We start from the raw sequence: 11,468 nt of genomic DNA, 5'->3' as shown, positions 1-11,468 counted from the left end.
AGGTCTCCATCACCCCCTCCCGATGGTCCTCTAGGTCTCCATCACTCCCTCCCGATGGTCCTCTAGGTCTCCATCACCCCCTCACGGTGGTCCTCTAGTTCTCCATCACCCCCTCCTGATGATCCTCTAGGTCTCCATCACTCCCTCCCGATGGTCCTCTAGGTCTCCATCAGTCCCTCCCGATGGTCCTCTAGGTCTCTATCACCCTCTCCAAACGATCCTCTCAGGCTGACCTGTTTCAGGACATCTTGGATGAGTTCCTGGTAGACTTCTTGGATGGCCATGCTGAGGGAGTCCCGACCCACACCCCGCAGGCAGCGGCCAGAGTTGAAGAGCTCTAGGAACTGCCAGACGCTGAGACCCCCAGAGGTCTGAACTGCTTGAGCTTCCTGGGCCAGCAGCTCTTCCAGCTCGCCCAAGCCTATCTCCAAACTCATGCTGCCCAGGAGTTTCTTTAGCAGATACTCAACCTGGAAGGGAGAAGGAGGCCAGGTGACGTCAGCAGCACCTCCAGAGGACAAGAGCGTGGGAAGCCGCATACAGGTGGAAACAGGGGAGAGATCTGAGAGGGAACCTAGGACCCTAGGCACACCTAAGTCAGCCTCCCTCTTCCCTGTGCTAAGTGCCCCTCCTTTCTGCCATAAAATGAAAGTCATGGGCTGCGTGGTGGTGCCACAACTTTAATCCCAGCACTCGAGAGGCAGAGACAGCGCGAGTTCCAGGACAGCTAGAGGGAGCTACACAAAGAAACCTGTCTCAAAAAACCAAAACCAAAACCAAAAAAAAAAAAAAAACCCTCCTACTCAACACTCTTAACTTTGCCTATGACAAACAAGGAAGGAAGGGCCAAGGTGGAAAGTGACTTCCTTCAAGTCACAGGGCAAGTGGGAGGCAACCAGCGCTTGGGTTTCTGATCCTGAAGTCAGTCCCCAGCCCTTGAGGTCCTTCCCTTGGGGAGAGCAATGGAACTAGGGCTGGGGGTAAGCAGGGCAGGGACAGGAAACCTAAGGCAGAGGCACAGGAAGTGGTGGTTGGGGTACATCCTGCTGTAGTTTGCTCTCACAGCAGAAAGAGCCTTCCTACTCTCTGAGGGGCCGGCCGCCTTGCCCCAACTGGCAGGGACCTGGTTAGAGTCCACCCTGGCCCCAGTTGTCTTAAAAGACTCTTTAGGGCCTCCAGTGGCGGTTTAGTAGAAGGCCTTAGTTCAGCTCTCAGCAATCTCCCAGAACTAAGTAAAAAGAAAGGGTCCAGACTCCAAGCCTCTTCCCCCAGCATGCCCTACATTTTTGGAGTTGGTCTGGCTCACCAGTTAAGAAAAGAAACCCTCTGAGGCCAAGTCCAGACTTGGCTGTCCATTTTGCATAACCAGAGTTACTTCCTGTCTGAGAGAACACCCCCACCCACTTCCCTTAACAAAGCACCTTCCTAGATTACACTGCACCTAAGAATCCCGCTGTTCCATCTGAATGCGCTCATCAGTGTGCGAGGCATTTGTACTGATGCAGAACGTAAACATTTGTGGCTCTTTTTCCTCCTTACAGAACCCTGATGCGAATGTAGTTTGGCGGTGGCTGAGGCGACATGATGTTGATAGTTCTCGCTACCCAGAGGCAGTCAGGTGGGGCTGACCCGCATGGAGAAAGAGGATTGAGAAGGCACAGAGACAACCTGTATTCCTTCCCGGCTTTACCAGGGGCTTGGCCCTGAGTGACTCAATCCCTGGATCTGACGTCACCCTCACCTCATCGGGAACCATGATCAGTGGGTACTTGTCCTCAGACAGGAAGTTGAAGAGGCACCAGAGACGGAAAGCATCCTGATTGGAGAGCAGGCTGTTTCCATTGCTATCTGCTCGATAGTTCTTCTTGGCCGTCAGTGTCCAGCACAGCTCATCAAAGTGCTCTTTAACTAAAGCCCCCTCCTCCACCTGTCATGAAGCCTGCAAGTTAGCCAGCTGCCTCAGGCCTCCTCCCCGCTCCATCCATAAACCCCCCCTCCATCCGTAAGCCCCGCCCTCCACGCCTGCCAAGCCCAAGACTGAACTCAAGCTGGCTCAGGCACTTCACCAATGTCTCCACTTCGTCCCCCTGATTTCCCTGGCAACAGTAAAGCTAGTTCTCGGCCAAGGGAGAGAAAGAAGGGGAAGCCTAGGGGGCAGGACAGCCGAGGAGAACCTGCACAGAGGGTGACAGATGAGATGAGCTGGGTGCAGGTTAGGGGGATTGGCGGGTGGTGGGGTGCGGAAGCTAAAGCAGAGGACGGGCAGTGGGGGGCAGGTGACTGAGGAGGGGAGTGGAGATGGAGGCAGGAGGATGGCAGCGTGGACAGAAGTGGGAGTGGACAGCTGGAGTAGAAAGCTAGGTACTGGGGTCCTAGGGGAGGGGCGTTCCCCACCTTGTCGAGGATGTACTTGTTGAGGTAGGGCATGTAGCCTTGACTGGACACGGGGCCATCGTCGTCATCCCGGAAGTGCTCCTCCAGGGCCACGGGGTCATGGGGGATGTGCAGGACCGTGTACAGGTTGTGGGACAGCACCTTGGACAGAGCGACAGTTTGCTTTCCTGCACCCAGTCAGGCCTTGACCAAAGGACTGATTCCATTGGCCTGTCTGTTCACCCCCACCCTGCTCTGGCTAAGTTCTCTTTGGGCGCCATCTGATCCGACACACAGGAGCACACTCTGCACTTCCCATCATTCATAGCACCCCCATAGCGACGCTCCATGTCTCCAGGCGGCAGATGACGAACTCTTCAGGTCCTACTCATCGGCAGAACTGGGATTCAAACCCAGGAAACAAACGGCACCCTCTCCTGTTATTTAATTACGACTTGGAAGCTTCTTTCTATAAACCAGGACTCAGAAGCTCCTGGCTGCTCAGTAAGGGAGTGAATGGGAACTTGGGATTCCAAGCTTGTGTGGCAAAATTCCAAAGCCCAGGGGCTTCCCACAAATGCTAGGCTATCTGCAGGGAGGCCAGGGCAAAACCCTTGACTTGATCTCTTCTAATCACAACTCAGTATTCAGGCTGCCATTCGCACCCCGGTGAGTCCGATCTGGGGAGGGCCCTAGTGAGCTAGGGAAGGCTCAAAGAACGCTCATGAGAAATGGTTCAGAGGTGAGAAATAAGCGCGATGGCAGCCATCCATGGGGCAGGATGGACTGTGGGGCGGGCATTGATGATGCTGAAGGCCCATGAGATGAGAAATAAGAGCGATGGCAGCCATCCACGGGGCAGGATGGACTGCGGGGCGGGCATGCTGACCAGATTTATGATGCTAAAACAAAGGAGCTGAAGTTTGAACAAGAAGATTTGGTAAAATGAAGAGAAGGGGAAAGGTTGCTTGGGGAAATTGTTAACACTGCTCAATCACAGGCAGTGTGAAGATTTAAAAATAACCACTTATTGGGTGGAGCATAATTCGGCAAAACCTTAATCCCTACATTCAGGAGGCAGAGGCGGGTGAATCTCTGTGAGTTTCAGGTCAGTCACAGACACACAGTGAGACTCTATCTGGGGGCGGGGCAAGCCAGTGCTATCTGCCTGCCACTCCCTATGGACCAGCACTGCACAAAGCGACTTAAATGGATCACATTTATCCATTAAGTGTGGCCAGCGCAGTGCTTAAGCCACGGTGCCCATGTGGAGGTCAGAGGGCAACTTTAAGGATCCAGTTCTTTCCTTCTACCATGTGGGAGATGTTTTCAGGCTTGTCAATAAATACCTTTACCCACTGGATCATCTTTTCAGCCCAAAATTGCTTTCTTAATTACAGAAGAGGCTACATGAGTAAAATATTTACGTGTGCATGTATTTGTGTGTGCATGTGTGTGTGTGTGTGTGTGTGTGCGTGTAAGGTGGCAAAGACAGAGCCAGGCTTAGGTCTGCACACGGTGAGTGTGAGCTCCTGTCCAGGGCGGAAAGGGTGGCTTTTTAATCTATTTGTCAAAGATGAGAAAGACGGTAAGAGCAAATATTGAGGAAACTGGGAAAAATGGGGGCTTTAATAACCCACCACTAGCCGGGCGGTGGTGGCAAACACCTTTAATCCCAGCACTTGAGATGCAGAGGCAGGCGGATCTCTGTGAGTTCCAGGCCAGCCTGGTCTACAGAGCAAGTCCTAGGATAGTTAGGACTGTTACACAGAGAATCCCAGTCTCAAAAAAAAAAAAAAAAAAAACCCCACAAAGACAAAACAAAACCTTATCACCAGGGTGTGAATTAGTCACCTATCTAAGCCTCAAGTAGCCAAGGCTGGCCTTGAACTCACCACACAACCAAAGATAACCTTGAATTCAGGTTCCTTCCGTGGCGGCGGGAATCCAGGGAATCCAGGTGCGTGCTGCTGTAACTAGCTACGCTAGTCATCCTGTGCTGTCCCCAATCTATCAACTTAAAATTGGAGGTGGGCTGGAGAGAGGGCTCAGTGGTTAAGTGCACTTGCTTGCTGCCCTCCAGAGGCCCTGAGCTCAGCTCGCAGCATCTGCACCAGGCAGCTCACAGTTGCCTGTAATTCAGGAGGTCTGACATCTTCTGGCCTCCGAGGGTACCCATGCTCATGAAGACACACACAACCACCAAAAATTTAATCTTTTAAATTGGATGTGAACTTTAACTCAGCATTTTTTGTTTTATATTTTCTTTTCATTTAAGACCTATTTTACGTTTAATTACGTGGTGTGTGTGTGTGTGTGTGTGTGCCTACGTGTGGGTATGTGCTCACAAGTGTGGGTGCTCTCGGAGCCAGAGGAGGACATCCGATACTCTGGAGCTGGAGTTACAGGCTGTGAGCCGTCTGATGTGGGTGCTAGGAGTCAACCTCAGGTCTTCTGCAAGAGCAGTGTGAGCTCGTAACAACTTAGGCATCTCTCTAGGTCTTAATCCCTTTTTAAAGTAAAAAAGAAAATCTAAAATAAAAGGATTTAAAAAACAATTTTATGTGCATGGATATATTGCCTGCATGTGCGTCTGTGCATCTGACGTGAATGCTGTGCCCGAGGAGGTCAGAAGGGGGCGCCACGTTCCCTGGAACTGGAGTTCCAGTTATGAGTCACTGCGTAGGTTCCAAGAACCAAACCCTAGTCCTCTGAAAGAGCAGCTAGCGCTCTTAACTGCTAAGTCATTCCTAAGGGGGGGGGGGGAATGTGTGTGTGTTTTAGAGACAGGGTCTTTCGGTGTAGCCCAGGCTGGCCTTGAACTCAGATATCCACTTGCCTCTGCCTCCCGAGTGCTGGGGTTAAAGTGTGTTGCCAGGACCTGGTCCATTTATTTATTGACGTGTGTGTGGAATACACACCTCACAGGTCTCAGGAGTCACTGAGACATTCGACTTGGATCCAGCTCTGGGGAAAGGGTTTGGCCTAGTGGTTCTTGTCCTTAAGGAATGGGTGACACCCAGAAACACACAAACAGGGAGGCACAAGACTCTTCCATGGAGAGACTTAATAACCAGGCAGGGTAATAACAGTGGTTAGTGCTGTGCCTTGTTCTTTACTTCTCTGTTATTTTAACAGCTCCTGTGTGCAGCACAGAGAACAGCTTACAGGGAGACAGGTCTCTCCTTCCAAAGGTGGGTGCCTGGAATCAAACTGGGGCCATCAGGGTTGGCAGCAGGTGCCTTCACCTAACAGCCTGTCAGTGTGTGTTGTGTAAGTCTGGAACATAGACTGCCTTTATGACAAGAAATTGGAGGAAGCATTTGAGACAGGGTCTCATTCTGCACCCTGGGCTGGCCTTCCAATCCTTCTGCCTCAGTTTCCTGGGGCTGGGATTCCAGGTTAACATCATCTTGCCTGTTTGTGGAACTGGAATTACAGAGAATTGTGAGCCACCATGTGGGTCCTCTACAAGAGCAGCCAGTGCTCTCAACCCCTGAGTCATCTCTCCAGCCCATTCCTATTTTATTTTGGTTTTTTTGAGACAGGGTCTCAGGTATCCTGGGCTGACCTTACACTCATTCTGTATGACCTTGATCTTCTGATTCTCCTGCTTCTCCCACCGCAGAGCCAAGATTCCATGCAGTCTCTCATGCCCCGTTTAGGTAGTGCTGGAGACCTCCTCCAGGGCCCCATGCACACTAGGCAACGGCTCTCAGCTGAGCTGTGTCTCCAGGCCTGTTCCCTTCACCTGCGGCCACAAGCACAGCAGGGGTTCTCGTCTGTGCCTTTAGGTGACTAAATCTGCAGAGCCCAGGGCTGGGCTATCAGTTGTCAGGATGCTGTGGTACTCAGGGTTCTAGACACTTAGGGTCCTCCACACAGAGAACCTAAACCTCAGACTGCTAGACGTTCCTCCTCAGCCTGGGGTGGGGTGAGGGGCGGGATCAGGCAGGAGAGGAAGCTGCAGGGGTGGGGCAGTGATGAGCTGGAGCTCACTGCAGAGGTAAGTAGGGACTCTTACCCTCCATTCACAGGCGAGGAAATGGAGGCTCAGGAGGAAGTGTCTTGCCTCAAGTCTAGCTCGGAGGTCCCTCTGGGTCTCCACTGGAGTAGAAGAAACTGAAAGGCTTGCCCCACCCTGACCTACTGACTCAGAGTTTCCAGGGGTGGGGTCTAGGTGTCTGTATTTTCCACATGCTGTCATCTGGACTCCCCCAGAGAGGACATTTACAGTCCCCACTGACCCGCTCAGTTCCCGAACTCGAACTCGGCTTACTGGCCTAGGCCTGGAAGATTCTGTGTGTTCCCACTGTTGGTGTGTGTGTGTGGGGGGTCCTCTTCTCCCTGGGGACCCTGGGTCCAGGGAGAGGTTGGCTGTCCTGTCTACACTGACCATGAGAAATCAGAAGGGCTGACTCTGCAGTCCCCAGCCTTCAGATCCCTGGCCCCTGTCTGACAGAGGTCAGAGGCGTGCACACAGTAGAAGCCCGTGAAGGCGCTGGGCCATGAGCTCACAAAGCCAGAGCCATCTCTCCCACTCAGACTACTCCTTTGTTTATTTGTCAAGACAGGGTTTCTCTGTGTAGCTTTGGAGCCTTGCCTGGAACTCACTTTATAGACCAGGCTGGCCTTGAACTCACAGAGATCCACCTGCCTCTGCCTCCTGAGTGCTGGGATTAAAGGCTGCCCCGCTAGACTACTCTTTTTTTTGACTATTTTCCTTTTTATTTGTTTAATTTGGCTTTTTGAGATAGGAACTCACACTGTAGCCCAAGCTGACCTCAGATTCTCAGCAATGCCTTAGCCCCACGAGTGCCAGGATCACAGGTGTGACCTCTGTGTGGGTTCCACGTCATCGTTCTAAGGCACAGCCAGGCATGGCGGCACACACCGTTAGTCCCAGCACTTGGAGGAGGCAGAGGAAGAAGGACCTCTGTGAATTTGAGGCCAGCCTGGGCTACCCTGAGTGCTGAATTTAAGGTAAGATATTATGGTAAGGCTCAGCAGATAAAGGTGCTTGCCCCAGTCCTGACAACCTGAGCTCAATGCCTGGGACCCACCTGGTAGAAGGGGACCCAACTCCCCAAGCCGTCCTCTGACCTCCACATGCACTGTGGTCCACACACAGACAGACACAGAAGTAAACACATAAGATTTAAATATACAGATAAATAAGAGAGGATTCATAGAAGAAATCATGTTTCCTCCCCCACCTGTCTCTGTTCTCTAGGGACAACAAAGCAAAGCCACTCTCCTTCCTTTGGGCTTGTTTGCTTCTTTTTTTTGGAGACTTTCTGGGGTGTCCTGCTTCAACCATGAGTGCTGGGGTCACAGGTGTGTGCCGCCATGCCAGCCCCTTGGGCTTTACTCTGCCCTTCCTCCTCCTCTGGCGTCAGCGGGATGTACCCAGGCTAGACAAGGCAGCCCTTTTTGAGCCTCTATGAGCACCTTAGGGGAGAAGAGGCAACCCATGGCCATAGCGAGGCTTGGGCTGGTGCAGCCTCCCACCTGCCCCCACAGAGGGCACAGAGGCTGGACGAGCAGCTAACCCCAGGACCTTCCTTCATCCCCCTGTTTACAGAAGACAGAGTGTACCTCGCTGGTGTGTCTGTTGCCTCTGCTTCTTCCTCTGCCTTCTGACCACTTCTCTATTACTTCTCTGCCTCTGCCCCACCTCCAGCACCATCACTGCTTCCTCTCGGTCCAGCATCCACCACTGTGGGCCTGGAAGAAACCCTCTCCTCCTCAGCAGGGACTCTGCCATTTCTACCTCGCCTCCACAAGGCCCAAGAGTCTCAGTTAGTTTGAGAGTGGACGAGTTTCCTGTCAGGCAGGTGGGACATTCACTGTTGATCCTGTATAGCCAGAGATGTCCCTCACAAGTGGGCCCAATCTGAGCTGTGACAGTTCAAGCGTGCGCACTCTCAGACTCTTCCCCAGACACACTCAGCCTGTGGGGGTTGGGGGTAGGCATGGTTCCAGTCAGAAGCTAACACAGAGGTGTTCTAGATGGGAGCGCTTCCTGGCTGAGAGCACCAGAGAATGGGGGCTGTTCAAGGGCTGTAACCTCTGCGTGTAAGGCACAGAGAGCCTGGAGAGGGGTCACAGATGGAACAGGCACTATCTTGGGAGCAAGAAGTCATATGGCAGGGTACCAAAAAGATAGGGTGGGCCAAGTGGTGGCTCAGGCCTTTAATCCCAGCATTCAGGAGGCAGAGGCAGGTGGATCTCCGTGAGTTTGAGGCCAGCCTGGTCTATAAGAACTAGTTCTAGTAGTATCTGAAGAAGTCTGGAAAAAAAAAAAAAAAGAACTAGTTCCAGGACAGGCTCCAAAGCCACAAAGAAACCCTGTCTAAACAAACAAACAACAACAACAACAAAAAGCTAGTCCAGCACACTGCTCTCCAGAATATTGTGAAAGATTTGATTAGATCCATTTTGCAGAGATGGAAACTGAGCCTACAGAGCTAGTTCCAGGTCAGATAGGGCTGTGACAAAGAGAAACCTTGTCTCAAAAAGTGGGGGATGGCGATGAAGGTGGGTGTGAGGCGGTTTTGGCAGGATCAGTGCTGCTCGGATAGTCTAATTTCCTTTCATGGCAGAACTCAACCAGACGATATGAGCTGGATTTACCCAGGATGGAAGGACTAACCTGCCTCCCTAGGGGACCTGAGGTGGCTTTGGACTCCCCTTCCTGGGGAAGTAGACCAGGAGTCATTAGATGCCCACAAATCCAGTAAGGGACAGACCAGGACAGAACTAAGGGGTGCATCTGAGTTCACAGGACCCAGCTTGAGCAACATGAGGGTCGAGGTGGAGGGGGACATGCCCACGCTGTCCTGTTTGCCTCCCAGGTTTCCTGTCTTCGTCAACAGAAGCGGTTGTAAATACACCGCTCTTTTGATGGGAACGAAGACAGCCGAGCCTCGCGAGCCCCGCGTTGGCCCCACAGCCTCCTTCATGCGCGGCACTAGATGGAGTATTATTTACAGAGAATGAGTGGATCCCTAGGCAGGGTCTGAGAGCTGAGTTGTTCTGACGCTTTCCCCAGCATGCCAGGACTCGAGCAGCCGAGGCTTTAATTTCTTCCCCAGGAAGAAGACGCCTACCCAGGAAGAGAGCTCCTTCGTCTCCTCTGAACTGTCCAGACCATATAGTTTTAAGACGACAGGGGTGGTCACTGATGGGGTTTTCCTGGGCCTGGCTTACCCCAACTCTCAACCTCAAGTCTCAAGGCATAAGGCAAATTTCCCAACCTGTTGTGTGCCTGTGCTGGTAGGTGGAGTTGGACGGTGAGCTGTGTCGCAACTCAGGGGAGACTTTGGCCATGACCCCTTAGCTGGCTCACACTGTGGCTGCCGGCTTGCTTTGCAAATGGAGGAGGCTCTCCGCTCCAAAGGAAGTGACTGGCAACACTAACTAACTGTTTTTCTTCAAAGCCACGAGGAAGCCACAGGGAGGAGCAGGGTACGTGCCCAAGCATGACTCTGGGGAGTCCACAAGAAGCCCGAGAAGGGGGCAGGTTACCGAGTCTCAGAAGCCCACGGTGCCACCTCTACTGTGCAGTCAGAGTACATGGTTCTGGACAGCGGCACTGGTGACACGTGCCTGGGGGCCTCTGGTACCTCCCCTGGGCCAGCACTCCACCCAAGGCCAGGGCTGCTGGGTGGCAAGGTGCCCGCCGAGTAACAACGGCTTCCCCATCTGACTCCTGGCGGATGGGAACCGGGGTGGCAAGTGAGCCTCCCCTAAGCCCCCAGGATGCCCCTCACCTTGAGCTGGGACTTGGAGACCTTGCCGCTCTTCTCCACGTCCAGGGCGGTGAAGGCGTACCAGATGGACTTGAGCAGCTCCTTGCGCAGGGCCATGGCTGAGGCGCCCGCCCCGGCCCAGGGGCGGCTCTGACACCAAGATCCGGTTTCAGGAAATGCAAACGGCTGCAGACCGCAGAGAGGCCCTGGTGCAGAGCGGAACAAGAGCTCCACCTGCCTGCTCCCTCTGGCTTCCAGGGCTGTCTTGTTGCTCTGCTGTCCTACTCCCCAGAGCCAGAGAACCCTCCTTTGCCTGGCCTGGCTCCTTTAGCACAGGTTTTACAAGTTTCCTTGCCCCAGAACCCTCGCTCCCAACAGTAGTTCAAGGCCACCCTGAGTTGGAGGTAGACAGGGTCAGGAGTCAAGTCTATGCCAAGTAAGATGCCAAGGCCCTACCTCCCATGGTGTGCAGGCGAAAGACTGGGCACAAAGACACAGCAGGCTTGGGACAGGACTTCTCTTTTAGGGCCCCCAGCAGGATCTCATGAGGTGCTCTGTCCCAGCAGAAGAAACCCACCTGGAGGAAGAGCAGAAGCAGGCCCCTCCCTCACCAGTACAGAACACTGGCCACGCTGCACCTAGTGGCCTTGAAGACACCAGAGTCGGCATGTGTGACAGCAGGGCTCACCTTTGAGGTCCTGGCAGGGGCAGGCAGGGGCAGGTCCTCTTCACTAAGGTCTCCACTTTCTTAGATGCAGAGGCCTCTCAATTGGGATGAACCCACCTCATGGAGGCCATCAGATTTCAGTGGAGCCTGGTTGAGGTTAATTCTGGGACATCCCACTCCCAGGGGAGCATGACCAGCCTCGGAGCAAATGGGAAGCAGGCTGTGGAGACACACACTATCATCCCTCGCTTGGAGGTCTGAAAGTCAGGGATAAGTCTGGGACCACAACTCTGAAGCACAACTCTGTCTCAGAAACAAACTAATAAAAGACCTCAAACAACAAAGGGTAAATATGAACTTCCTAGGTACCCAGGAGAGGGTACAGGTAGTTCTCGGTGTTCTGGGTCCACTCAGGAAGGGGCTGCGGGCCCACTAGAGCATCGTAGTAGAGACAGAAGAGGCACCCTCAGGGCTGGAGAGATGGCTCAGAGGTTAAGAGCATTGCCTGCTCTTCCAAAGGTCCTGAGTTCAATTCCCAGCAACCACATGGTGGCTCACAACCATCTGTAATGGGATCTGGTGCCATCTTCTGGCCTGCAGGCATATACACTGACAGAATATTGTATACATAATAAATAAATATTTAAAAAAAATCAATAAATCTTTAAAAAAAA

General features: G+C 52.9%; 1 protein-coding gene across 3 annotated transcripts in view; it reads right to left on the bottom strand.

The window, feature by feature from the left end:
• Def6 (DEF6 guanine nucleotide exchange factor) overlaps window positions 1-11,357 on the bottom strand; it is a 25,112-nt gene extending 13,755 nt beyond the window's left edge. Inside the window, exons 1-6 of one of the 3 annotated variants that reach the window (XM_050141199.1) lie at window positions 10,816-11,357; window positions 10,584-10,704; window positions 10,149-10,333; window positions 2,395-2,535; window positions 1,742-1,927; window positions 234-470 (exon numbers count right to left, since the gene is read on the bottom strand). In XM_050141199.1, coding sequence (XP_049997156.1) covers window positions 234-470; window positions 1,742-1,927; window positions 2,395-2,535; window positions 10,149-10,333; window positions 10,584-10,590 — 756 coding nt within the window. In that variant the 5' untranslated portion in view covers window positions 10,591-10,704; window positions 10,816-11,357. Of the gene's footprint in view, window positions 1-233; window positions 471-1,741; window positions 1,928-2,394; window positions 2,536-7,971; window positions 8,166-10,148; window positions 10,334-10,583 lie in introns of those variants that run through there. The other 2 variants (XM_050141189.1, XM_050141209.1) reach the window with 2 other exon arrangements.
• Window positions 11,358-11,468: the final 111 nt, after the last annotated feature.

The sequence above is a fragment of the Alexandromys fortis genome, unplaced genomic scaffold, assembly GCF_014885135.2.
Source record: "Alexandromys fortis isolate MF-2015 unplaced genomic scaffold, M_Fortis_MF-2015_v1.1 scaffold_9, whole genome shotgun sequence".
Classification (NCBI taxonomy): domain Eukaryota; kingdom Metazoa; phylum Chordata; class Mammalia; order Rodentia; family Cricetidae; genus Alexandromys; species Alexandromys fortis.
This window is presented reverse-complemented; position numbering and strand designations above follow the sequence as displayed.